At 39.6% G+C, this 27,578-nt stretch overlaps 1 protein-coding gene across 3 annotated transcripts in view; it reads left to right on the top strand.

The window, feature by feature from the left end:
- LOC140481232 (anosmin-1) overlaps positions 1–24,794 on the top strand; it is a 214,789-nt gene extending 189,995 nt beyond the window's left edge. For 2 of the 3 annotated variants that reach the window (XM_072577103.1, XM_072577101.1), the window contains exons 7-14: positions 255–460; positions 783–927; positions 8,862–9,011; positions 17,342–17,436; positions 19,618–19,789; positions 22,354–22,574; positions 23,454–23,595; positions 23,892–24,794. In XM_072577103.1, the coding sequence (XP_072433204.1) occupies positions 255–460; positions 783–927; positions 8,862–9,011; positions 17,342–17,436; positions 19,618–19,789; positions 22,354–22,574; positions 23,454–23,595; positions 23,892–23,944 (1,184 nt within the window). In that variant the 3' untranslated portion in view covers positions 23,945–24,794. The remainder of the gene's footprint in view (positions 1–254; positions 461–782; positions 928–8,861; positions 9,012–17,341; positions 17,437–19,617; positions 19,790–22,353; positions 22,575–23,453; positions 23,596–23,891) is intronic. The other variant, XM_072577102.1, reaches the window with a different exon arrangement.
- The last annotated feature ends 2,784 nt before the right edge of the window (positions 24,795–27,578 follow it).

The raw sequence follows: 27,578 nt of genomic DNA, 5'->3' as shown, positions 1-27,578 counted from the left end.
TAGCAATAGAGAAAGGAGAAAACATGTAAAAACTTTAAGGCTGTAATTAAATTTTGATCTGTGTGCAGTTCAAGAATTTTTGATACTTCCCAAGACATTTAGAATATTGTGCTTCCTGATGCAGAACAAGTGTTAAACACTCAAACTTGAACTCATCTTTCTAAGTGCATTCTGGTTTTAGTAGAAGCTAGCAATTATATACACCAGGATGTCAAATCTTCACCTTTCACTGATTACTTTCTGTGTGGTTTCAGATCCTTCAGCTCCACCTGCACCATCAAATGTGAGAGTCGGCAACTTTACTGCAAATAGTGATGGCACTGTTACCACCAAGATCATCTGGGACATTTTGGAAGAGCCTGATATTCCTGTGCACCATTACAAAGTGTTCTGGAGTTGGACTGTTAATGCAAAGTCAGGAGTGCCAGCCAAAAAGAAAAGAAGGAAAACCATAAGTGGGGTGAGTGTGGTCAGCAACTGAGGGAAAAAAGGAAATAGCGTGAGACACAAGTGCTTTGTGTGGTAATGCCTTTCCCACACAGTGAAACATTAATATAGTACAACACAACATATTTGTGTGCATCCACTTAACAATTTATGATGATTATATGCTATTTTATTTGGCAAACAAAGGCTATATTTGGAGGGTGGTTCAATAAAACACAGGAGTTCTATTTTCAATGTCTATATTTGAATGTTTTGGAATGTTGAAAGCATAGTTTGAATGTTTGTAATCAGACAATGTACTGTATGATATCAAGAGTGTTTTGTACTCCTTGCAGTCTCAAAATCATGTGGTCCTGGAAGGTCTCCAGCCTAACAGCAGCTATTTAATGGACCTGCAAGGTGTAACCTATTGGGGTCAAGTGCGACTAAAAGGTGCCAAGGTTTCTCTGTATTTTGGCACTCCTCGAGTACCCAACACAAGTAAGGGATCATTTTCTTTTCTGATTATGGCTGTGGTAACTGTGCTAAAATAGCCAAGGATTGTGGTCTGACGCTCATTGCGCTGAGGTCTTAATTTTAAAAAGTATGCTGAACCTACACCTGGAATTCACGTCAGTGATGTCATTGTTTGAAAGCTTGATGCAGCTATGTCATGTTCCACAATTTTAGCAGAGGCATCATCCCAGCTGAAATGATTGGGTCAAAACAAATGAGAAAGTAATTTTGTACTGACTCATAAAACATTTCACAAAGTACATTTTTAGTTTCTATCGACAAAGTATGTGAAATAAATTTGTCCTTATTGAGTGCCCTGTATAGTAGTGAATGACTCATCCATCAAACTATCTTCCCCCATATCAGATCCACTGCAATTCATGTCATCAGTTCATTGCTCTTTTGTTTTGATAGTGGAAGATATCATGTAGTAGTGATTTGAGTATTCCTGAAAAAGGCACAGCTTGTCCAAGTTTTTTGACTGGTCCTTATCAGGACAATTTGCATGAGTCAATTTGCCAAACTGTCAGCATTCATTCCTCATTTAAAATAAATGTTATTTTTCCTTTACTTTGGTATTTTTTGCAAATTATCTTGATGAGTGCAAGATGAAAAACTTGGACAAAATATATCTTCTTTCAACAGTGCCCAGAGTCCTTGAAACCTCTATGTGTTACTCCACTTTGTATAATGTCCATGTAATTACATGGGACACCATCTTGACTGAACTGTACATTCAGATGGGAGCTGGAGGAATTACCCCATCACCTTATAGACAGGCTGATTAGCAGTGGAGTGGGAGAGCCGAAAGAAGAAGGATGTAGTCGGGAGAGATCGCAGACCGGGGACAGCAGCGAGATGGTGGTTGTGGATAGTGTGGGCAAGTGGTTTGCTGGACCAGTTCACAGAGCAGGCACAGAAGAGTGTGTGAAGAGTGTTTGCAGGTTTCCTGGTTAGGCATAAAAGAAACACTCCTGGTTAACAAACGGTGCTATTAAAACACTCGCCTATGGATGAAAATACCCTTCCTCATATTCACTGAGATTCTCAAGACCCAGTAAAACCACACAATATTAGTCAAGCTTAAAAAGCATGTCAATATAGAGGGATGTGGCTTCCTTAAATGTGTCTAGTGACCAGGCCACCATTGCCAGTGAATTGGTCACCTTCCAAACCCACCTGCATGAAAACTGGCTCGATTCACTTTGGAGTTGGAATCGTAATTTTCCACATTTTGATGTTGCACCTGCAGTTAAAAATACCTCATAGTATTTACAGCATTGTGCTGCCCATTCAACCAAACAGGTTTATGCTAATGTTTGTGCTCCATATGAACCTGCTGTCGCCCTATTTCATGTAACTCAACCAATATATGCTTCTATTCTCTTCATGTACTTATCGAATTTCTCCTTAAATAAATTTATGTCATTTGCCTCAATTCCAATTCCTGATTATTAGCACACTGACTGGGAGACTATGCAAGATTGCAATAATATTCCCAGCAAAATTCCAATTTCCCAGAGAACTGTGGATCTGCAATTCTGAGAGTCTCTGGTGGTCAATGGCTTGAAGATGGAGTATATTACAGACGATGGAAGAACAGCATCTGTCCTCTTAATGACTGTCACAATGAAAAGTGCCCTTTTTATCTCTTCCTTCAAATCTTTGTCACTAGATTTCTTCTGGGAATTTTGTTGTCCTGTCTTCCTTCACTTTTGGTGCCATCCCCCATTATTTCAGTTTTTTAAAAACATTTTTGTCTCTTCTTTCGTCTATATTCCTCTCATGTTTGTCCTGGCCTCAACAAGGGATGAGGAAGGCAGCAGAATTGGGAGTCAGTTTGGCAAAGGAGAGGAGCAGAAGTGATTTTGGGCTGGCATACAGGGAGAGGTGTGAACCTCAGGGTTTGAGTAGACAGGCACAGAGAGGCTTTGCATTAGGCTGAGGGAGAAGTAGGATTGCAGTCAAATGAGTAGGTAGAGTGAGATTTCTGCACCTCCGTACATATTTTACCATTATTATCTCCAGTTTGCTGCCAGATTAGATGGAAACTTGTGAATAAAAACATTGTAAAGACTGACAAAAACAAAAACCTTCAATATTCATTCCTTTATGTCTTAAAACACATGAGTGTTAAAATCTTTTACTTATGTATTTAATTGTGATAAACAGATATTAAATGACTTTGTAATCTTCTGCAAATGAGATCAGACAGTAAGCAAAACTCAGATTTTTCAGACAAAATTACCTTTGACTCCAGCAACAATGAATTGTCCTCTCAATATCTCACTGTACCAACTGGCTTCCCATATTTCCTATATGTTGTCACATTCCGCATCTTTTAAAGTTGGGAATACTTTTAGAGTAATAATTTATCATCCCAATTTCTAAATACTACTATTAGAATATAAGCAAATAGGTAAACAAGCAAGAAACCTGATTATAGTTCATTAAGTGTAATGTAATTTTCAATACAGGCTACTGACTGACTGGGAAGTGCTGTATTCTTCGTTTTGTCATAAGAAGGGAGTAGAATTCTAAACCCAAGACAGTGACTTTTTTGTCCCACAACAAAGGTGATAGTTGTCAAATACAAAGAATTGACTTCATCTGGCTAATGAGCAGAACTTCTAGGAGTGAATACAATCAAAAAGTAACTATAACTAAAACAAATAAAGTACTCAAACATGGTCAAATTTTACAAAAGCCTTTGACTTTAAGTTCAATAACTTACTCTGAGTCAACTTGCTAATCTATAAGGCACTAGGTAGTGCTTTTGAAAACATTTAATATCTGTGTAACATAACGCAAAGTTGCCCCATTTTTCAGAAACAGATTAGAGATAAATTTAAACATCGAATTTGAGTTATTTGTATCTTGATTGATAGTGATGTTAAGCACAAATCTGAAATTCATTGAGCGAGCACATAAATTTCACTTAGTGGCCAAATGCACAGTTTAATGCTGTGTAAAGATGCATTTTATATTCACTATCCATGTTTTTAGACAGATTTAGTCAAAATTTCAACTTACACCACATATAAAATTTAAAGGCTGTTTTAAAAATAATTGTGAGGCACAAAAGGACACAAATGCCTCAAAGTCTGTTTTACAAAGAGCAGTGTAATATATACAATAGCAAGGGACTAAATGAAAGGAGGGAATGGGTGACCACCAGGCAATCCAGAAAGAACAGGCATATATGGTCCCACTCATTAACCAGAATTCCATTTTAGAAGCTGATGAAGGTGCTGTACCTCAGAGGGATGCAAAGAGAGCTAGGCTTCTGGCACCACACATGGCTTGACTGAACTGGGAGGAGGAAGATGAATAGTGATAAGGGATTCTTTAGTCAGAGGAGCAGATAGGCATTTCTGTGGCCAAAGACACAACTCTAGGATGGGGTGTTACCTTCCTGCTGCCACTGTCAGGCTTGTCATTGAAAGGCTGCAAGGGATTCTGAAAGGACAGGGTGATGAGTTAGATGTTGTGGCACAGGTCGGTACAATGATAGGGACAAAGTGAGGAGTGAGGTCTTGCATCAATAATTCAGGGAGCTAGGCCGTAGATTAAAAAGCTGGACCTCAATGTTTGTAATCTCTGAAATAGGAAAATAGGACAGCTGGATGTGTGGCTCAAGAGTTGGTGCAAGATTTTAGATTCCCGGATCATTGGAATAGTCTTTGGGGAAGGTGGGACATGTACAAATGGGATGGTCTGCACCTGAACCACACTGCCTCCAACATCCTTGCAGGTAAGTTTGCTACTGCTGTTGGAAGGAGTTTAAATTAGTCTGGTAATGGGAGGGGACACATAATATCGATGAAACGGAGACACATCTGGCTATAGCAAAAGAAGTAAGTCAGACTGAATTCAGCTATGTTGAGTGTCAAGAGAGTAAGGCAAGGCTGGATTGTCTTTACTTTAATGCTAGAAGTGTAATAGGTAAGACTGATGAGTTAAAGGTGTGGATTGACATATGGAAGTATGATACTGTTGCCATCACTGAAACATGATTGAGGAGGGGATTGGACTGGAAGCTCAGCATTCTGGGATATAGGATTTTTAGGTGAGACAGTGGAGCATGTAAAAAGGGTAGCTGTGCAGCACTATTAATTAAGGAGTCAATTACTACAATAAAGGGAGATGATACCTTGGAAGGGTCCTCAAACAAGGCTTTGAGGGTAGAATTTAGGAATGCTAAGGGGTAGCTACTTAACTAGGAGTTGGGACCCCAAACAGTCATAGGGAAATAAAGGAACAAATATGTGGACAGTTCACAGAAGTGTGTAAGAGTAATAATTGGGTAATTATATTAGGGATTTCAACATTCCCAATATAAATTGCGATGGTCATCGTGTTAGGAGTTTAGAGGGGTGGATTTCTTAAAATTTATCTGGGGAATCATTTTGTATGAATAGGTATAGCACCCAACAAGGGTGGATCTGGTTCTGGGGAAAGAAGCCAGACAAGTGTTCAGATGGCCTGCAAAAGAAGGCTTTGGATTGGGGGAAAAGATGGATTTCATTAAAATGAGGCAGGATCTGGCCACAGTAGACTAGGAACAGCTCCTTACAGGTACGTCTATAGTGGAACAATGAGGGGCATTTGAAAAGGAACTGGGGAGAGAGTACAGGTACAACATGTACCCTTCAGTGTGGAAAGGTAAGAGCAATAAGTTCAGAGAACCCTGAATGTCCTGACGATTTGTGACCGGATAAAGAAGAAGAGTAGGGCTTTTAACAAGTCCAAAGGGAGGATTTCAGCGGCAGCTCGAGAGGAATACTGGCGGTGCAGAAGGGAACTTAAGAAAGCAATTAGAAGAGCAATAAGGGGGCATGAAAAAATACTGGCAAACAGGATTAAGGAGAATCCGAAGATATCTTATAGGTACATTAAAGGGAAAAGGCTAACCAGGGAAAGAGTAGGGCCCATTAGGACATCCTGTGTGTGAAGCCGCAGGATATTTCGAGAGTGCTGAATGAATATTTCTCTTCAGTCTTCAGTCTAGTAAAGGAGAATGTAGATAAGGAATTCAGGAAAAGGGACTGTGAGGAACTACACAGTTTGACATAGGAACTGGGGAGGTATTGAAGGTTTTGTCAGACTTAAAAACAGGCAAATCCTCTGGTCCAGATGAATTGTATCCTAGGCTGCTATGGGAGGCAAGGCAGGAAATTGCAGGGGCTCAGACCCAAATTTCTAATTCTTCTCTGACTACGGGGTAAGTCCCAGAAGACTGGGGGGGAGGGGGGGGGGGGGGGGGGGGGAGGTGGCTAATGTGGGTCTACTTTCCAAAAGGGCTAGTAGGGATGATCCAGGAAGTTACAGTCCAGTGAGTCTCATGTCAGCGGTTAGGAAACAATTGGAGAAAATTCTGAAGGAGCGAATTAATAGCCACTTGGAAAGGCATATGTAAATTTGGGATAGTCAGCATGGCTTTGTCAGAGGGAGATCATGCTAACCAAATGGTTAGAATGTTTTGAAAATGTGATCAAGTGTGTGGAATGAGGAAAGTTCAGTTGATGTAGTTTATATGGATTTTAGCAAAGCCTTTGACAAAGTCCCACATGGGAGACTGACTGAGAAGGTTAAAGCACATGGAATGGAGGGAAACTTTGTGAAATGGATCAGAAACTAGTTTAGTAATAGGAGACAAAATGTGGTGGTAGTGACCTGAGGTCGGTGTCCACAAGGATCAGTGCTGAGAACCTATAAATGATATAGATGAAAATGTGGGGGACACGTTAAGCAAATTTGCAGATGACACCACATTGGTAGAGTGTTTAATAGCAAAGAAGGTGGCAGTAGGTTACAGGAAGATATAAATGGGCTGGTCAGCTGGGCAGACCATAATAAGTGGGAGATGATGCACTTTGGAAGAAGAAACAAGATGAGGGAGTACTTAATGAATGGCGGGACACTGGGTTGTTTAGAGGAACAGAGGGATCTTTGGGTAATTATTCATAGATCCCAGAAGTCGGCAGAATACGTGAATAGGATAGTTAAGAAGGCGTATGAGACACTTGCTTTCATCAGTCGTGACATAGAGTATACAAGCAAGGAGGTAACGGAGTTGTGTACAGCGTTGGTCAGGCCACAGCTGGAGTACTGTGTGCATTAAACCATAGAGTCATAAAGTCATACTGCACAGAAACAGCCTCTTTGCTCCAAACAGTCCATGTTGACCCATTTGCGTGCGCTTGGCCTGTATCCCTCCAAACATTTCTTATGCAATTACTTATCCAAATGTGTTTTAAATGTTGTGACAGTAGCCACATCCACCACTTCTCTGAAAGCTCATTCCACACATGAACCACACTTTGTATAAAAAAGTTGTCCCTCATGTCTTTTCAAAGTATTTCTCCCCTCACCTTAAAAATAAGCCCTCCTGCAGTTCTGGTCACCTCACTACAGGAAGGATGTGATAACACTAGAGGGGTACAGTGGAGGTTCACCAGGATGTTGCCTGGGATGGAGAAATTGAGCTATAAGGTGGGCTAGATAGACTTGGATTATTTTCCTTAAAGCAGAGAAGACTGAGGGGGGACATGATTGGAGTGTACAAGGTTATGAGGGGTATGGACAAGGTAAATAGGGAGCAGCTGTTCCCCTTGGTTGAGGGGTCAATTGTAAAAGGCATTGTTTTAGGGAAAGGGACAGGAGATTCAGGGGAGACTTGGGGAAAATAAATGTTTTCACTCAGCAGGCGGTGTGAATCTGGAATGCACTACCTGGGAAGGTAGTGGAGACTGGAAACCTTACAACCTTTAAAAAATATTTGGATGAGCACTTCGTATATCATAACATTCAAGGATATGGGATAAGTGCAGGAAATTAGGATTAGCGCAATTTTAGTGGTAGTTATATTGGTGTAGACTCGATGGGCTAAAGGGCCTCTTCTTTGCTGTATGAATCTATATTGCTGTGTGGATATCAATAATTTGAGATCAAATGATTTAAGTGATTGCTGAATACAAACAAAGTGGAACATAGATTGTAAACAACTAACTGACGTTTGCACTTTCTGCAACCTGATAATGCTTGTTAATGATGCACAGTGACACCAAAATGTAGTTATTTAATACTGCTTTGATTTGTTGTGACTCATATATCTTTTGACTCATCTTGACCAATGCCAGTGAATTGAAAGACTAAGTTCACACCTCATTATAGGTTCGAGTATCCAACCTAAGCGGCAACACTGGTGTAGAACACAAGGAGTGCTGCTTTGTGCTCCTTGAATGAGATGTTAAACTGAGATTTTGTTTAGCTGTTTCATTGGTTCGGGTGCAGTTAAATATTCCAAGGCACAGTGTAGTGAAGAGATATGAGTTCTCCCATTATCCTGGGCATTGTTCCTCCCTCAGGCAATCACCATTCCAAACTGATCATTCACCTCACTGCTGTTTGTGGAAACTTTTTGTGCAGCCACAATGGCTTTTGCCTACCTGACAAATCTCTGCACCTGCTGTACTTCACTGTGTGTGAAGTGCATGCCTTTATTTCAGATTCAGTTCAAGGTGTAGTTGTGCAGGGGGATTGAACACTCTGCCTGTGTGACGGATCAGTAATACTGCCTCTGGAGCTTCTCAGGGAGAACAAAAATCTGTGTTGGCTCTTAATGTTCTGAAGACAGTGTCATTGTTTTGCTTGCATTAATCTGTTGATGCCATAGTTGAGCCTTTTGGTAAAAAACATTGCAATACAAATAGTTTACTAATAGATTAATAGCAACAGTGGGTTGAACCAAGGCAGCCGTTTTCACAAATCCCCTTCTGCATTGAGATTGAAGTCATCTTAACTTGTCTAAAATATTGAACAGAACTTACATTTGGATGGCGTAATCCATCAACTGCTGAAGACATAATGTGCTATTTGTCAGTAATTAGTTTAATGCTGGCATTATTTCTTCAAAGGATCATCTTCAGCAACAAAATCCAGACATGGTGTTGTCAACGCCCTCCCAACATCTCATGGGAAAAGAACTATGCGTCTCATTGATGTTGGGGCCCCTTTCTATCAGGACAATCAGCTTCAGGTTAAAGTTTACTGGAAGAAAATGGAAGGTATGTATTACTTTAAGATGCATATCTTCCAACTTTAAGTAACTCTAGACACTCAATATCACATTTTCTTCAGTGTAAGAAAGAAACTGTAAAATTTATCATCCACAGGAGAGAAGCATTAGGAAAACAAGGACTGTAGGAACAGATATTAATTCTGGATGATGTCTGGCAGTAATATTTGTTACAGCTAAAGATGTATTTTCATCTGTTGATGATTTATTTTTCATAAGGCGCTGGTTTCTTGTCTTTTATTGATTTCTGTGCTCACCTTTTTGTGAATTGCAGTTGTACTATTCAATGGAAAAGCGTGGATGTCATACTGGGTTAACAACACTTATTCTTAGCAGTGCCAGCATGATGGGTTAAATGGCCTTCTTCTGCACCGTAATAATTCTGTGATTCCTCCTCCTCCCAAGACCAGGGTTTGAATCCAGCTAGAGTGATAGGATAAACGTTTTCTTCCTTTTCTCCTAGGAGTAAAGGTCTGACATGACATGAATTTGCAAAGCTTCATTGGAAGGCTAAGCACTCAAATTTACACCACCTTGCATTTATATTGCACCTTTAACACAGTAAACTGTCCTAGATTGCTTCACAGGAGCATTATAAAGTCGCCTAAAGAGTTATTGAAACAGGTAACCAAAGGAACGTTGAAGGAGTTAATTCCAAAGGACGTCTTAAAGGCGAGAAGTTGATTAGAAAGTGGATTTAGTCAGTTAGCTATATAGAGCACTAAACAAAGATAACAGTGGTTAAATGATAATGGTTATCTTGGGAAATGAAGAGGTAGTACTGGTCTATGAGGAACTATTATGAAACTAAGTTCATTTTAATTCTTCAATTGATTAAAAGGAACCTCATTTGACACTGAGCCCATAGAATTCCGTTCCAGAGAGGTTTTGAAACTCCTATTGGAAATTGAGGAGGAAACATGTTTCATAAAAAGTTTTTAAAAATGCTTAATTAATACCATAATTGTCATAGTGGCTTTGCATTGCTTTGTCCTGTATGCTAATTGTGAGATCATTATTGTGGCAGTAATTTAAATTAAGTAACAAACTCTCTTGTTTCCAACACTCTAAGCTGGAAAAATGCCTTTCTGAGCAGATGGGACAAAAGTAGCTGTTTAATCAGGACTTGGTCAAAATAGGATTGATTTAATTAGGAATGATAAAGATGATCAACTTGAATGTAATATCATAACTAAGACTAATACTGAAATTATTTATAATATCCTTTAAACTCCCAAAATTAGGTTGCAACCTTTATTTGCTCCTTTATATCTCAATTACGTAATATGCACTGTCTAGAAATAAATCTATATTTTGTAAGGGATTCAGTAAGATATCTTAAGTTATACATTGTTAAAATTTCCCAGAATCTGTGTGACATTACTCAAGGCCATTCTGCTCCTCAGGGAAGGAACTTCAAAACTTTCAAATGAAAAGTTGATAAATGTTTGAAATAGAAGATGAGAGGGGGAGAGACAGAAGGACACTGTGAAACATTTTGGATTGCTCTTTGAAGATGCTGGCAGGGCAGAATGGTTCTTTCATTTACTACTCAGTGATATCTTTGTGGCTTGAAGAAACTGGCGAGTATTATTGTGTTATCTGTTAATACCATCCATTTATCTGAGATGCTTCAGCTTTCCCTGAGCTTTGGAACACCAAAAAAGCACAAAGGCATTGTGAGTGAAGTTCCAAGATTCCATTGAAGGAGATTGGACAGACCTTATTTTGTCACATTTAAAAATACATCACAACAGTGAACGAAAAATATTTTGCAGTTAAACCAGTTTATTGGTACACACCATCAAAAGGGTTCCTCGAAATTTACCTTTATGACAGAAAAGGCTAATCTTCACTGCCTGTTGCTGGGGTTGTGTAGTATCACTGGATTAGTAATCCAGAACCCCAGGGTACTGTGTGGGGGACATGGGTTTAAATCCCATTATAGCAGATGGCAGAATTTGAATTCAATCAAAAAGAATCCAGTGTAAAAAGCTAGTCTAATGGCAGTTGTCTAACCATTATCAATTGTTGTAAAAACCCATTTGTTTCACTACTGCTCTTTGGGGAAGGAAATCTGCCACCCTCACACCTTGCCCTAGTCTGGCCTACATGTGACTCCAGGCCCACAGCAGGTGGTTAACTATATTTATCATCTGGGCAATTAGGAATGGGCAACAAACACTTGGCCATGACCTTCACATCTCATGAACAAAAGAAAAGGCACCCTTCTGGAATGGAAGGAGCACTGTACTTCATTGGCATCATTTCCAACAGCTGTAGCAAGATTCTGTGCAAACTAACATCCCAAAGGTAATTGGTGCAGTGTCCCACACAGACAGAATGCCTTAATGGCCTGTTTAAAGGGAGAAAGTTGATTGCACATTGAATTGGTTAGCTAATAATACAGTAGCAGATACAGACCATAATCAAATTCCATTTCCAAATCCCATTCCAGAAAGTAGTGTTAGAAAAATGCCACTGGCCATTCTTTTGTTTTAATTTATTTGTGGGATATATTGCTGGCAAGGTCAGCATTTATTGCCCATCCACTTTCCCCTTGGAAAGAGGTTGGTGAGCCACCTTGTTAAACAGCTTTTACAGGAATTTTGATTTAGCAACAATGAAGCAATAATGATAAAGTTCCAAGTCAAGATGGTGTGTGGTTTGGAGGGGAAATTGAAGAGGGGTGGTGTTCCCATGTATTTGCTGCCCTTATAAAGGGCATGGGTTTGAAAGGCTCCAATTGAAAAATGCTATTGAAAGAGCTTTGGCAAGTTGTTGCTGTGCATCTTGTAGATGACACACCCCACTGTACTAAGCACCCGTGGTGGATGGATGCCTAACAAGTGTCATTTGACCTGGACGGAATTCGGCAAGTCAGTAGTATTCCTTGCTCTGACATACTCTCACAATCACAGTAATATTTCCGGTCAAATGTAACCCTGAAGATGTTGACAGTGAGGGATTCAGTGATGGTAATGCTGTTGAATGTCAAGGGCTAATTGGCTTCTCCCTTGTTGGAGAAGATCATTGCCTGATACTCGTATGCTGCAAATGTTACTTGCCACAATCAGCCGTAACCTAAGTATTGCCCAGGAGCTATTGCAATCAAGCATAGAGAGCTTCACTGAGAGGTTACTAATGGGACTCTGCACTGTGCAATCATCAGCTAATATCTTCACTTCAGATTTTATGATGGAGGGTAGGAAGTTGATGAATTAGCTGAGGAGGGTAGGTCTAGGAGAAACTCTTGCAGTGATATCCGTGGAGTGAAAAATTTGGTTTCAGCATCCACAACCATCCTCCTCTGTACTACTCCAACCTGTGGAGAATTCTCTAATCGTTATTGACTTCAATTTGCCAAGGGCTTCTTGATATCACAGTCAGTCAAACATTGCTTTGGATATCAAGAGCAATCACTCTCACCTTACCTTCAGAATAAATGTAGAGGGCAATTTTAGTAAACCTGAGTGCCACCAAGGAACTAGAAGTGTTTGGGTGATTCTTTGTGTCATTTATCTAAGGCCATGTAGAATAATCAGATTGCCATAGACACTTGCATAAAAATAATATAGTACAGGTTTTGTGGGCTTCGTTGACTCAGGGAACCTACTAATCTTGTTGTGATTGAGTTTCCCAGTGAAGTTACAATGGTGAAGTGGGAGCTGTTGGGATGAAAATTCCAGCCAAGTGGATCCATACATTTCCTTATATAGTATAAGCAGGCATCCAGAGGGCCGGTGCAAATGATCACTGGGTTATGAATAGCTCGACTTGTATGTTAAGCTCTTGTTAAGTCTGGAAAGACAGTGGAGAAGGCTTGCAATCCAGGTCAATGATGCAGGCACATGGGTGGTCACATTTGAAATCAGTAAAATTAAAGAGTTGGCCTGATTGTGACCATGTAACCATTGTTAGTTGATGTGAAGCCCATCCCCTAATATCCTTTATGTAAGGAAATCTGCTGTCTTTATCTGATCTGACCTACATGTGACTCTAGATCCTCTGAGCAATTAGAGATGGTTAATAAATAACAGCCAATGACAACCACATCACAATGAATAAGTTTTTAAAATATCTTCTTGGTTGCTCAGTTATACCTTAACTGAGAGATTCAGTCACATTTCATGAAGGATAGCATAAGAAAACAATTATATTAACATGGGTACCTTCCCCATTGGAAACATAAGTTGCAATTCCCATAGACTCACTTTATTGTGAGTTGGATATCCTACACATCATAACTGCTGCTATTACTTCATCATTATGTCCATTAGTAAAAGTTATAGCATCACCTTGTCCACCTACATAGAGATTAATGGATAGTAGAGACAGTATAAAGAATTAAAACAGCTTCAAACACAAAAACATTTTTTTTTAGCCATTACCTGAACACCACAGTATGGTTAGAGGCTGATAATAAATCTTTCTTTGCTCTCACCTACAGCTGTGTATCCATCTCACGAATTTGTCCACATCTTAAAAAAAAGCAGACAGCTTTCAAGAATTTTTTAATGATATTTTGATTCTCATGATAATGACTAAAATCATCTTTTTCCTCACTATTGATAGAGGCATTGAAATAGTGAAAGGTTCAGGTATAAATCTTTGTGTGTCTGAGTTAGTTAGTAGTTGTTGTGGTATTTATCAGTACATTTTTGAGGTTAGCAGATAAATTCTGAGAAAATACTACAACTGGTCTATATTTTCTACAAATACTTGTAAATTTCAGCCAAATAAGACTTGATTAGTCTTTTGTGCCCAAGAAGATGTTAAAAAATCTTTGCTAACCCTGTTAGCTTAATCTCTTGATCAACCACGTAACCATGTCATTGCTGACAGTGAGCACTAGAGAAAAAGATAGTTTACTGGGGAATGGAAAGATGGCAACTTTGAGTGTAGAGTCTTTCAGCAGGACTTCTCTTTTTGTGTCAGGATCCCAAAGTTGGGGTCAAAAGCAATTCCCACACCATACCATGTTGGGATTGATTTTTGATTGAATTGACAAATTAATGACTGATATTGCATCCAATTAAGGTGAGGTGTCAAAATTGGAGGGTCAGTAGGAAACTTTCTAGTAGCTACACTCCATGGGTTGAGGTGTTAGCTGGTCAAGACAGCAGAGAGTAGAGTGAAGAGAGAGGTAATACCTCACAATGGAGGCATCCTTTGCAGATCAGCGAAACATTTAATAGGTTTATATAAGTTCACAGTCCTTCCTTTGAATGGTTAGCAATTGTAGCTGTAGTCTATCTGCCATGATGGATGTGAAAGGTGGGGTGCTGAGCAGGATAAAATGCAGGATTCCCCCCTCCCCAAATATGTCTAACAGGTCATGTTTCAGCTGTTGTGTGAAACTCACCGACTGACTAGAAACTTCCTTCATTATGGGAGAGAAGATTTAATAAGTTCCTTAATTAGGAATAAAGTTCCTTAATTAAGGAAGTAACTTAATTAGGTTCCTCAACTGGCTATCCACCTGAGTGCTGGCAAGTGGCTGTCCCACCCCTGACCTGGCCTTCCTGAAAGTGGCTTGGGGCAGAATGGTATTGGCACTTGAGTGAAAAGGAAGTATAAAAATAACTACTGTATATGAAATGATAATATATTGGAGTCTTCAGGGATGAGTCAATCCCAGGTTGCAGGACTTTAAACAATAGCACCTTTGAGTTTCTTACCATTCTAGAGACTGACCAGTATAAATACACCCAATATCTGATTTCATGCAGTTTGTCAATCCAGTAGTTGACTATATAACATTAATGTTCACCTAGTGTGACAGATGTCATTTTAATTCTCCAGTATTCAGTCACAATTAGAATCAGGAGTGTCTCATACTTTCCAATAAACAGTTATATTCACACAGGTCACATAAATGGCCACCTGTCATAACAAGAGTTAGGAAAGTAATTATCCAGACATCCTACTTATGCAGTAACTGATCAGACTGTAGAAGAAGGGTGCTCAATCTTCCCAACAATTATAGAGATTTGTTGCAGTACATTATTGTACTGATGTTTCTAGTTTATCTTCGATGCATGGCCACTGCTCTCATTATCTGCCACCACAAATGGTGCCTCTTACCAGACGGATTATAGGATTTTGAATTGGTTGTCAAAGTCCTTTTAGTGCTCCTAAAACAAAAAAAAACGCCCACTAGTTTGTCACTAGGATCCTGTGCACAATGTTCAGTGTTCATCTATTACTTCGTGACAATTTTCATGCTCATGGCAGTTTAATGATGAGGTAGTTTAGTGTCTTTTAAATGGTATATAATAATGTTGAGATATGTGATGTTGAACTTCTGTTTAAAGATTGTAGATCTGATATATTCTGTGTATAGTATCAATGAGTTTGATATTTAATCAATACATTAGGTTAGATTTTCGAGATTACTGCTGAGGCACTGAACTTTGCTTGACAGGGCACCATAATGTTTGGTAGGACACAGAATAAATTACATTCTATGTAGTGTTGCCCATTACAGTTTCATTTTATTTATCTCTCATTAACTTGAATTGATGAAATAATTGACCTCTGCTATTGAATTTCTAAAATGGGTGTCTAATTGTGCTTTGTCTATTTTAGGGGTGCTAATTTGGCTCATGCCTTTTGCACTTACCAGTAGAGTAATGTCTGTAATCTGTAAAGTCCCAGGGATCTGCTTCTGTATGCCCAAAAGTCTCATGCTGGCCATTTATGCCAATGAAGCAAGCTATATGACAAATTAGACTTATCAGGAAGTCCCACTTGCAGGAGTGTCTGATCAATATTACATTTTATTGCTTTCTCAGTCATTTTGTATTTCATGAAGCTTCCAAATTGTTTTCAACAATCACTGCCAGCAGAGAGCTACTGTTATCAAAGAGTTGCTTTGATCGTAAAACTACAAACAAGCTTTTGGTGTTCAATCAAATGCTGAACCATTGATTAATGTAGGTTAGCATTTTGAATTTTGTTGTTCGGGTTAGCTTTAAAAATGGAGGCAAATGATTTGTGATATCAAGTAGAGATGTTTTAATTCTATTGGTTTATTTTGATGTTCTTCAGCCTGAAACTGTAAAACTGTGAATCTGGGAGTCTGTTCTCATCTACACTCATATATTTCTATTGATGAAGGTCAACAATGAGAATGCTACCCAGAGAATATAAAGTCATGACTGCATGCAACTTGACTGTCAAACCACAAAGCTTTCCAAATGTATGACTTAGTAACAAACACAACATGTTTACCCTATTATTTGAGGCAGGGGAATAGCAAAATTTAACTGAGAAATGCTTGTGTATTTTGTGGAATTGGCTTTAGCTACATGACGTGCTCATAGCATTTTAATCAAGCTTCAAGTTTTAACCAACCACTGACGCTGACAGCTTTTTATTTGTGGGCCAGCCAAACACACAGTTGAGAAACAATTGGGCCATTGTACACTTGGTTTTCTTTGTGTTTTGCAAAATGTTAACTCTACACGCCCAACAGGTCTTGTTGAGTCAATAAAGAGGATTTTCCCAGCAAATGTATTTTCTGAGATTATGTGAGGTTGCATTCATATGTTGTGTGCAATTTTAGTGTGGTTCAATGTGGTCAGAGCAAAGCAGCCGAGAACAGATGACTACCTCACACCTCGAGCTGTTTGGTTCAGGAGCAGAGATTTGTCCATTTCACTGTCAATATTAAAAAAACCTCTGGTGGGGAGAGAGTACACATGCAACAAATGCTTAACACAGGTAATCAAATGTATATAATACTTGTCACTTGGGTGGAGAGATTCTAATTTGATCTCTGTATATAACAAAGTTAATCATGTTAGTTCACCCTGACTCTTCTCATGCTGCTAATGAGCCCAAATCACCACCACATGTGAAGTTGCAGAGGATCATCGTGCTTATTTAGCCAAATGTAAAAAAACGGAATTCCAATTTCCAGGATATGTTTTGGTCAGATCTACGCAGCCTAAATCTCAGTTGCTGACTTTAACTGTTCATTTCCATTTGTTGAGAATTTTCACTGAAGCAAGATCTGAAGTTGGAAAGGTATACTTCTCCTCGAGACCTCAAGGATAGCACTGACTCACATGGAAGGTTGAATTGGATCCCACCTTGAATCAGAACAACAGATCTGTTTTCAATTCTTGTCAACATTTCCTCATTCCAAAAAGAATCAAAGTACTTGGCATTATCTTTCTTCAGACCAAATATTTCCCTGAACATTTTGTTTGTCAAATCTGATTATTTTGTCACAACAGAGGATTGATAATGTCTTCCAATTTGGTCTAGAATGTTTATTGGATGGTAACATGTGAGTTGCTTTGTTTCCAGATCCACGTAATGTTGTAGAGCGATACCTTGTTCAGTGGATGCCGGAGTCCTGTACGCACAATCAGACTACAGTTTCCAGAAAAGCCATCTCTCATGTAGGTTCCAACACCTCATCTTTCTTTCCTATGTTAATTGATCATGAGCGCATGACTTTAATGAGCTTCTATAGTATGAACTTCAATCATGAGAGTTGAAGTTCTGTTCATTTGTATAACCTTCCTGCAATTCTCTCTACTTCACACTTGTTATATGTCTTGACAGTCAACTAGAATTCTCAGAAAGTTCATCCCCATATCATTACTTATTATGTACATTTCGACAGAAAATATCAAATTTGGCTTTGGGAAGTATCACGCCATCCCAGAAAGTCTTTCCCTACCTGATAAACACACATTTCTTTGCAAAAATATACTTTATTCATAAATTATTTTTCAGTACAATACAAAACAGTTCAGTATGGCCATTGCAGAAAGTACAGTAAAACGATGACATGTATCATTTTGTTCATCAAACCAGTTTTTAAACAGTATCACAGAAATGCACAGCTATCAGGAATTGTTGGACATAATCTGGAATGGGAATCCTCGAGGAGATTTTTTTTTATCCTGCCTAGCCAAGGCACAGATCTATTGTAGTGGCTCTGCTGATGCTGAACTCAGTTACATTGAATCATAGAATCTCTACAGTGTGGAAGCAGGCCATTAGGCCCATTGAGTCCACACCAACCCTGCGAAGAGCATCACACCCTAACCCACCCCATCTCTGTAATCCTTTATTTCCTGTGGCTAATCCACTTAGTCTGCATATCCCTACACACTGTGGGCAATTTAGCATGACCAATCCACCTAACATCTTGGACTGCAGGAGGAAACTGGAGCACCAGAGGAGACCTGTGCAGACACAGGGAGAATGTGCAAACTCCACACAGGAATCAAACCCAGGTTCCTGGTGCTGTCAGATAGCAGTGTTAACCACTGAGCCACCGTGTCGCCCTTGAACACCCCACAGAATGATCAAGGGGTCCTGTGATTGATGTTTGCTGAATACATGATGCTTTTTAAACATGTATTATTTTGAAATGTGAATTATATTTCAGTAACCCAACCATGCTGCTTTCCTTTCCAAGTCACTGTAGGCTCCAATCTGCCCGACACTAATTGGCCTGAGGTGGATTTTACCCTCCTCCATAAGTGGGGTTTCAGATGAAGGGGGATTCCTGCACCTATCCTGATCTGTCTGAATTTATGGAGGGGCATTGAGCATGACGTAGCTGATCACCTTAATGTCAAGTGGGCGGCATGAGGACCATGGTGCTCCATAAAATCTGGCCTACATTAAAAATAGGCATTGGGGTTGAATTGAATGGAAGTGAGTTAGCTCTATTGTCACACGTACTCGAATGAGTCCTATGAAAAGTTTACAAATCACCACATTATGGTGCCATTTTAGATACAAATTCACCTTGTTACAGATTCGTAATAAAAAAATTCTGAGGAAAATAAGATTAGAAAATTAAAGAAGCGCAGTAAAGAGAGTCCACGGAACCATAAACCAGCGAGTCCCACATTAGCAATAGGAAAACCACTGGAGAGAGCCAACATCCACTTAGACAGGTAATGTCCAATCAGGGACAGTGAGTATGGCCTTGTCAGAGGGAGGCCATGACCAACAAACCTGCTGGAACGTTTTGAGGAGGTGACCCACCGTGTAGATGATGATAGAGCACCTGATGTAGTTTACATGGACACCAGGAAGGTCCCTGACAAAGTCCCACAGGGGAAGCAGACAAAGAATGCAAAAGCACACGGGATCCAGGGCAAGATGGATCCAAAATTGTCCCAGCGACAGGAGACAGATGGCTGTGGTAGAGCCCCGATCACAGTGGCGGTTCTAATTTTATTATCCATCCCATTTTAAACATGGCAAAATAGCACAGAAGTAAAAGCCTGACGGTTCCTGAAAAGGAGACTTATTTACTCTAAACTAATAAATATTGCAGTAGTGCACAAGTGACAATCAAACAAAAAATCAGAAGACATGAATGTTGAAAGTAATTACAAATGCAATATATTAAACAGGTCTCCTAATGCTATGTGGTATTTGCCTGCAGTTGCAAATATGAAAAGTATAATGTCAGATCTATCTTTCTCTCATAAAGTATAACAGTTGCAAAATCATCATTGAAATATTAATCTGCTTCATGATTTAATCCATTCCAGAGGACTAACTACAAGATCAACCCAATAAGTAGAAAAAATATTTTATTTTCTACACAGGATAATTACATAATTCTCCCAGGACTATATTTCTCTTGCAAATATAAGGTTACAGTCCAGGCAATAACAGCCAAGGGTCAAGGAAAAGCAGAGGCCGTGATCTTCACAACCCCATCATGCTCCTCTTCTCGAGGCAAAGGTCACAAGCACAGCAGCTGTCCTGGTGAGGGGAGTAAGTAAAGCCACATGATAGAATGATATTCTTCCATTGATGTTTCTATTTTATCTACCTTCATGTTTCAAAACAAAATAGCATAACAAATAAATGAATGCCAACTCAACAGTGTGAAGAGGCGAGAAGCCTGCTATTTGCCAAAATGCTGTCAGTCTGAATTCCTCAGTTTTCTGAGTTCCCCTTCTCAGTAATTCTCCACTGGGGCAAGTGAATACTGAGTCATTTGATAGGATTCATGGATATTGGGGCCGTTCCTAATCAGAGCAAGTGAGGGGGTAGATGAAGGGCTTTTGCCCGAAACATCAGATTTTCCTGCTCCTCGGATGCTGCCTGAACTGCTGTGCTTTTCCAGCACCACTCTACTCCAGAATCTGGTTTCCAGCATCTGCAGTAATTGTTTTTACCTAAGTGAGGGGGTAGGACATGCTGAGGGCAGGGAGAATGATGAAGTGAGTGAAAGTCTTTGGCTGGATGTGCATGTTGAGAGTTTTAATAATAAGCCTTGGTGAAATGTGTGAGTGTGCATTGGCAGAGTTAGAGTGGTGGTTCTTTGAATGTGATATAGCAGTGATACTTAGTCTTGTCGAGCAGCGAAGTTCCTTCTTACTTGATCTTCTTCTCAAACAGCTGAGAATCTCTCTTCACCCAGGACAGAGACTGACCCAAGTTGCTATCTGGGTCCAGGCTTGCTGAGTCTGATAGCATGGCCTCCTCTGACAGTCAAATGGAGAAAGGATGACAATCCTCTCCACCACACTGTCACCAGCAACTCCATGTCCCTGTCCATCAAGCAGGCTGCACCTTAGCTTTCTGGGCCATGTCCTCAGTGATTAAGGTCGAGAACCACACTACGACAGCATCAGAAGTGTTTTGGAGCTGAACAGAGCCCAGCAATCCCATATATGTTCACTTCTCCTGCTGTGTGATTCCCTTGGAAGGATGACAAAGAGCCTTGTTGCACAATTACAGAGGTGAGGAGCAGAAAATTATGTGAGACATGTCGCTTTGAGGCATGATGGATCAGACATTGTGAATCTCACGCTACAAAACACCTCAAATGAAAAAGGGTCAGTTTCACCTACAGTCTCTGGTGCTGTTGAACCTCCCCACTATGTGCTGGAATTAATGGAGGTGATGAACATTTTCTGTCCAAACCTGATTGCAATTGAACCTACCTTCAACTCATTTGTGACAGTTTGGTTATTGGGCATCTCTCTATGTTTGTAATTCCTATAACAAAAGCACAATATATTTTGCAACTAATATGAAATATGTATTCGAATAAACTGCTGTGGATGCGAGAAATCTCAAATTAAAAAGAGAAATACTGGAGAACCTCAGCAGGTCTGGCAGCATCTGTGGAGATTTAACATTTTGAGGCTGCTCTGTCTCTTCATCAGATCTTCTTCAGAACATCCTCTGTTTCAAGCAGAACAATCTAAGCTTCGTCAACCTTTCCTATAACTGAGGTTAACTCACCTTGGTACCGTTCTGTTAAATCTGCTCTGTATCGTATAATTCTTCTGAACGCGTGTCTCCTGAATTGGACTCCGCTGATTGGAAGTGCCTGATTTTCATTCCCAAGTCCAAAGTGCAGAGAAAGGATATTTCCTGGCCCCAAACCTGAGAAACTGGTGAGCAGCTTTCCTTGGGAAGGCTGTCTAAGTGAAACCCAAAAGGAGAGTGGAGGCTACCTGCTGCAGATTGGGTTGGGTGCTGGGGTTGTTGCTCACTCCAGCATTAAGCTGTGGTTTAATTAGTCAGAGAATTACACCAAAGACATCCCTCTAACCCTCACCCACTCATTCCCTGTCCCCACCAAACACTCTTCATGCTTCTTCCTTGTCACCCTATGCCATTACCATTTATATGATTAGATTTTGCGATTGGCCTGTACGGTTGGCTGTTCCTCTGACTTTATGGATGACTCTTAAATTTAAGCCCAGATTAATTTGCAGCCGCAGGAGCCGTACAAATCAATCCCATTTTCATATATTTTCTGATGAAAATAATCTTGGAAAAAACATCCAAATACAATTGGAAAACTTGTTCTAAAAATGGCCTGAGCAGTCACACATGGATAGCTGCCAAACGTACTTGTGGATAGGATTAAATAGCAGAACAGCTCCCACAAACCAGTTTTTTGGATGTTTGGTTCCACTACAGTCTTCCAGAAGCAATTTCTGCAAACATCTAGAGCTTATATAGTCTAGATTGTTGAGATACCTGCACTTTTTTGTATAATGTCCTTGATGTATATGTTGATAGTTTTAAGCACAAAACATTGAATTGAATTGAATTGAATTGAATTTATTGTCACATGTAGAAAGGCACGGTGAAAAGCTTTGTCATTCTCAAGATAAAAGATTGTGTTCTTTAAGCTCAAAAACAAATATTAAAATTTTGTGCTTTGCCTGAAGAATGAGGAAGTTCAACTAGGATTTAGCAGAATTTGCAAAAAGTTATCTCCCATCGGATATTTTAATTGCTGGTGAGGCAGGCAGATAGATAACTAAGTTTAAAAATCAGGCAGTTGTGTGAACTGTTTTCCTCTTTTACAGTGACAACTATTCCCAAAGTGTTGGTGAAACCTGAAAATCTGTCAGCATCATTCATCATTCATGCAGGGAACATTACAGGACACTTCCACTGGAGAGTATCTAAAGCACAGCTTCATCATCCGATAACAGGATTTCAAGTTACCTGGGCTGAGGTGACCACGGAAAGCCGACAAAACAGCCTACCGAACAGCATTATATCCCAGTCACAAATATTGCCACCAGTAAGTCTGTTGCTGTTATTCAACTGTAGTCTCAAACAGTTTATTGGCACCTTTTCCTGTTTTGAATGCTCCTTAAGGCCTTACCTGACCAGAACATCAGGGACATACTGGCCATCAGCTTCTCTATGATCAAAGTTAATGCAGAGTGGGTCTTCTTTCACCCATATAAGACCATCTTGTGGCAGATCAGTAGGGTCTCTACCCCTAGACTAGGAGGTCCATGTTCAAGTCCCACCTGCTCCAGAGGTGAACATCTCTGAACAGGTTGATTTGAAAGAAAAGGTAAAACTCTTATCTGAACGCTGAGCATGTTCACAGCAGTGAACGTTTGTGTTGAACTGAAGAGCCTGGGGCATTCAAGTGCAGCACTCAATGAGTAGGAACGTTAATGAGGATTTTCCCCAATTGATTTTGATTATAATAGCCCTTTACTAATCTTGCACAATAATTCATGGATCACATGGAAACAACTGTGATATAAAAAGTCCATCAAGCAAAATAAACTGCATAATCTGTTCTGTACCTTTGATTTTAAGTGCTGCAAAAATTCACAATAAAATGAGCATGAAAGATAGTGGTGTAATAGATCACATGAATTAAATTGCATAAATATAGGTAAAGCAATAGAACTATTTTCTTTTAATATATTTGCATATTTTCTCTTAAAATATACCAAACTGGTCTGATAGTCAAAGGCTACTTTCTTGGTTCTCATAATGAACTCCATGTTACTAATTAATGCATTTATTTTGGTGTTCCATAATCTGAAGGAAGTTATATTTTGTTTAACCACAGTAGGGAATACTGTGTATTCTGTAAAGCCAATTAGATTCAACATTTCGGAAAAGAATGCTGAAACATTGTGCTTCTTTTGTTCAGGACCATCACTCGCTCATTGTCCTCAATCTGAGGCCATCAACATGTTATAGGTTGGAGGTACAACTACTGACTACAGCTGGAGAGGGACCAGCTACTGTCAAAACATTCCAGACACCTAGTTTATCTTCATCCCTCTTATACAGTAAGCTTCAGTGTCTCCACTATCCTGTTATCGAGAATAATGTCATAGATTGTCAATACTTTGAATGCATGAGGTAATAATTACAGATGATGAATTTGTCAGAATTTATCTTAAAGAATTTAATATTTACATGTAAATTAATTAGCATGTCAATTCATTGTCACCTGGCAATTTTATTTCTCTCATCTTCACATATTGAAGTTAATACATATCAATGGTAAAAGCATGTGACTTTGGTACTATTTCTGTATGGTGTTTTATTCCTTCATGCCAGTCTCTCATCTGTTTTATTTCAGGCTCCAGACTGAAACATCATCAGCAGCAAAAACCAGTATCAGTAAAACACTGAAGCAATTCTAATAACATTACAGAAGATACTTAAGGACTGTTGATGTGACAAGAATAAAAATAAGGTTCATGTCCCCTTCCCAATAGAAACTGAAGGCAGAAGACTGTCTCCCTCCAGATGCTCCTTTAAAATTAGGTGATCAAACCAGTGCCATAAAAATTGTATGCTTCAATGTTATCATCACTGTAATGTACCTTCAGAGGATGGCTTTGAAATTGTGCTATTTATTAACCTGTTTTGTTGAATGTGCTGATCCAGATATATGCAACATTTTACATATTTCCCGTGATTGACAGAGTTAGGAAAATGTGACTAGAAGCTGAATATTTTAACTGGGAATGATAATAATGTCAGTTAATTAATCTATTGCATGTAATAAAGTTATTAAATTATAATGTAAATGAATCTTATCAGATGTTGACAAAATATGGTTGCATGGTAGACCTGTCAGTGTTCCATATAGGCATGAATCTTATGTCTATGTTACCTCTGCTGAATATATTAACATGATACAGTTTACAGAATAATTAACAAAGTCTATATGTACAAATTATTTACTTTTTAATATTGGAATGATATGTAGTGTGGAAATACCTGTACTGGATTGTCTATTACTGAACTGGCTGTAGAAATCATGATCCTCATTACAGTCACTTTTAGATCAATATTTATTACTGTATCACATTTTTGGTCCATTTAGTGTATCTCGGTTGTCTTTGAGATAATGAACCTCTTGTAAAGACATTTTGTAAAAATTGAATTGTAAATAGAGTTTGTTGTAAGTTACATTACCCAATATTTTCATGTTAGACTTTGTACATATTGTTGAAGTATTAAATAACTTCCCTAAACAAGTATGTGGTGTGGACAAAATGTTTGTGATTAGAGCTCCGTATTTAAAAAAATAATAACGTACTTACCTATCAGATTAATTCACGGAATACTTTGTATATCGATAAATTATAGATGTGTATTGAGTTTGTTGGCAAGGTCATTTTATTGTGAATGAAAAGGATGGTTCAGGTATTAGACTGAAATGGGATCTGCAGTCTGCACTTCCACTGAGTGATATCTAGATCCATGTCCTGTTCTTCCCTTGTGGCTGGGATTTAATCATTTTAACTATGGCATGAATGTCAATAGCAGTTGAATTTGCAGAACACTACCTTATAATGTGGTGGATTCATATTCAGGAGCAGCCTTCAAAAAGAGATCAAAAAGAGAAAGGGTTGTGTGGATGAGGAGCAATGGTGGGCGATTGTTTCAATCTTGATTGATCTTTGAAACAGCTAGTGCAGACTCCTGGGCTGAATGGCCTCCTCTGAGTTCTATGATTCTGTGATTGTAATAAAGAATTTGTAAATTTTGCCAAATACATATTGGGCAATTTACAGACGAGAAAGTCCTGCATCTAGTAAGTGAATGAAGTATGAATTATAATTTAAAATAGACACACAAAATGCTGCATATACTCAGCATATCAGGTGGCCATGGAATAGAGTTAAAACAGCAGAATTTTCCAGGCTTTGTAAAGACGTGCTTGGAAGCCAAAGGGCAGGAAAATGGTGGAACCCCTTTGGAATGACTCCTCAATGTCTTGCCATCTTTGGGATCTGGTTTTGGATAAAGTCGGCAGCCTATTCCACCGAGTTGGGTTGTCAGTTAGTTGGACCTTGGGACAGCAGTCCCCAGCATCTCAGGTGACAGTCCATACAGCTGCCTGCACCTGCTTCTATCCACAGGGGCTGGCATCAGACATGGTCCAGCCTCACCAAATCACCAAGACCCATTTTCAACTCATTTACAACATAGTTCTCCATTTCAAACCTGCACTTGGCTCCACACTCTTAGTTCTCACTCACTTAATGCCAGTTCAAATGTACAAGGCATCTTTGATTTGCCTAGCCTTTTAGTAGACACAAAGTCAGTTAGTTTATCAGGTTATGGGAGTGAACTCCTCCAAACTTGGTGTATATTTGTCCAGTGTCTCTAACAAATCTGCCTGCTGCTCCAGTGTCTGGACAAAGTTATTAATAGACAATAGACAATAGGTGCAGGAGTAGGCCATTCTGCCCTTCGAGCCTGCACCACCATTCATTATGATCATGGCTGATCATCCTCAATCAGTATCCTGTTCCTGCCTTATCTCCATAACCCTTGATTCCACTATCCTTGAGAGCTCTATCCAACTCTTTCTTAAATGAATCCAGAGACTGGGCCTCCACTGCCCTCTGGGGCAGAGCATTCCACACAGCCACCACTCTCTGGGTGAAGAAGTTTCTCCTCATCTTTGTCCTAAATGGTCTACCCCGTATTTTTAAGCTGTGTCCTCTGGTTTGGCACTCACCCATCACATGTTTCCTGTCTCCAGAGTGTCCAATCCTTTAATAATCTTATATGTCTCAATCAGATCCCCTCTCAGTCTTCTAAACTCAAGGGTATACAAGCCTAGTCGCTCCAGTCTTTCAGCGTAAGGTAATCCCGCCATCCAGGAATTGACCTCGTGAACCTACGCTGCACTCCCTCAATAACCAGAAGGTCTTTCCTCAAATTTGGAGACCAGAACTGCACACAGTACTCCAGGTGTGGTCTCACCAGGGCCCTGTACAGCTGCAGAAGAACCTCTTTGCTTCTATACTCAATCCCTCTTGTTATGAATGCCAGCATGCTATTAGCCTTCTTTACTACCTGCTGTACCTGCATGCTTACCTTCATTGACTGGTGTACAAGAACACCCAGATCTCTTTGTACTGCCCCTTTACCTAAATTGATTCCATTTAGGTAGTAATCTGCCTTCCTGTTCTTGCCACCAAAGTGGATAACCATAAATTTATCCACATTAAACTGCATCTGCCATGCATCTGACCACTCATCTAACCTGTCCAGGTCACCCTGTAATCTCCTAACATCCTCCGCACATTTCACCCTGCCACCCAGTTTAGTATCATCAGGAAATTTGCTAATGTTATTACTAATACCGTCTTCTATATCAATATATATTGTAAAAGGCTGCAATCCCAGCACTGATCCCTGCGGTACCCCACTGGTCACTGCCTGCCATTCCAAAATGGAGCCGTATTATCACTACTCTTTGTTTCCTATCAGCCAAGCCACTTTCAATCCAAGTTAGTACTTTACCTCCAATACCATGTGCCCTAATTTTGCTCACTAACCTCCTATGTGGGACTTTATCAAAACCTTTCTGAAAGTCCGGGTACACTACATCTACTGGATCTCCCTTGTCCATCTTCAAGTTACATCCTCAGAAAATTCCAGAAGATTAGTCAAGCATGATTTCCCCTTCATAAATCCATGCTGACTCTGACCTAACCTGTTACTACTATCCAGATGTGTCATAATTTCATCCTTTATAATAGACTCCGGGTGCTCTGGTTTCCTCTCACAGTCCAAAACGTGCAGGTCAGGTAAATTGGCCATGCTAAATTGCCCATAGCGTTAGGTACAGGGGTAAATGTAGGGGAATGGGTCTGGGTGGATGCGCTTCAGCGGGTCGGTGTGGACTTGTTGGACCAAAGGGCCTGTTTCCACACGGTAAGTAATCTAATCTAATCTAATCTAATCTTTCCCACCACTGAGGTCAGACTAACTGGTCTATAATTTCCTGCTTTCTCTC

This window comes from Chiloscyllium punctatum, chromosome 9, assembly GCF_047496795.1.
Source record: "Chiloscyllium punctatum isolate Juve2018m chromosome 9, sChiPun1.3, whole genome shotgun sequence".
Taxonomy (NCBI): Eukaryota; Metazoa; Chordata; class Chondrichthyes; order Orectolobiformes; family Hemiscylliidae; genus Chiloscyllium; species Chiloscyllium punctatum.
This window is presented reverse-complemented; position numbering and strand designations above follow the sequence as displayed.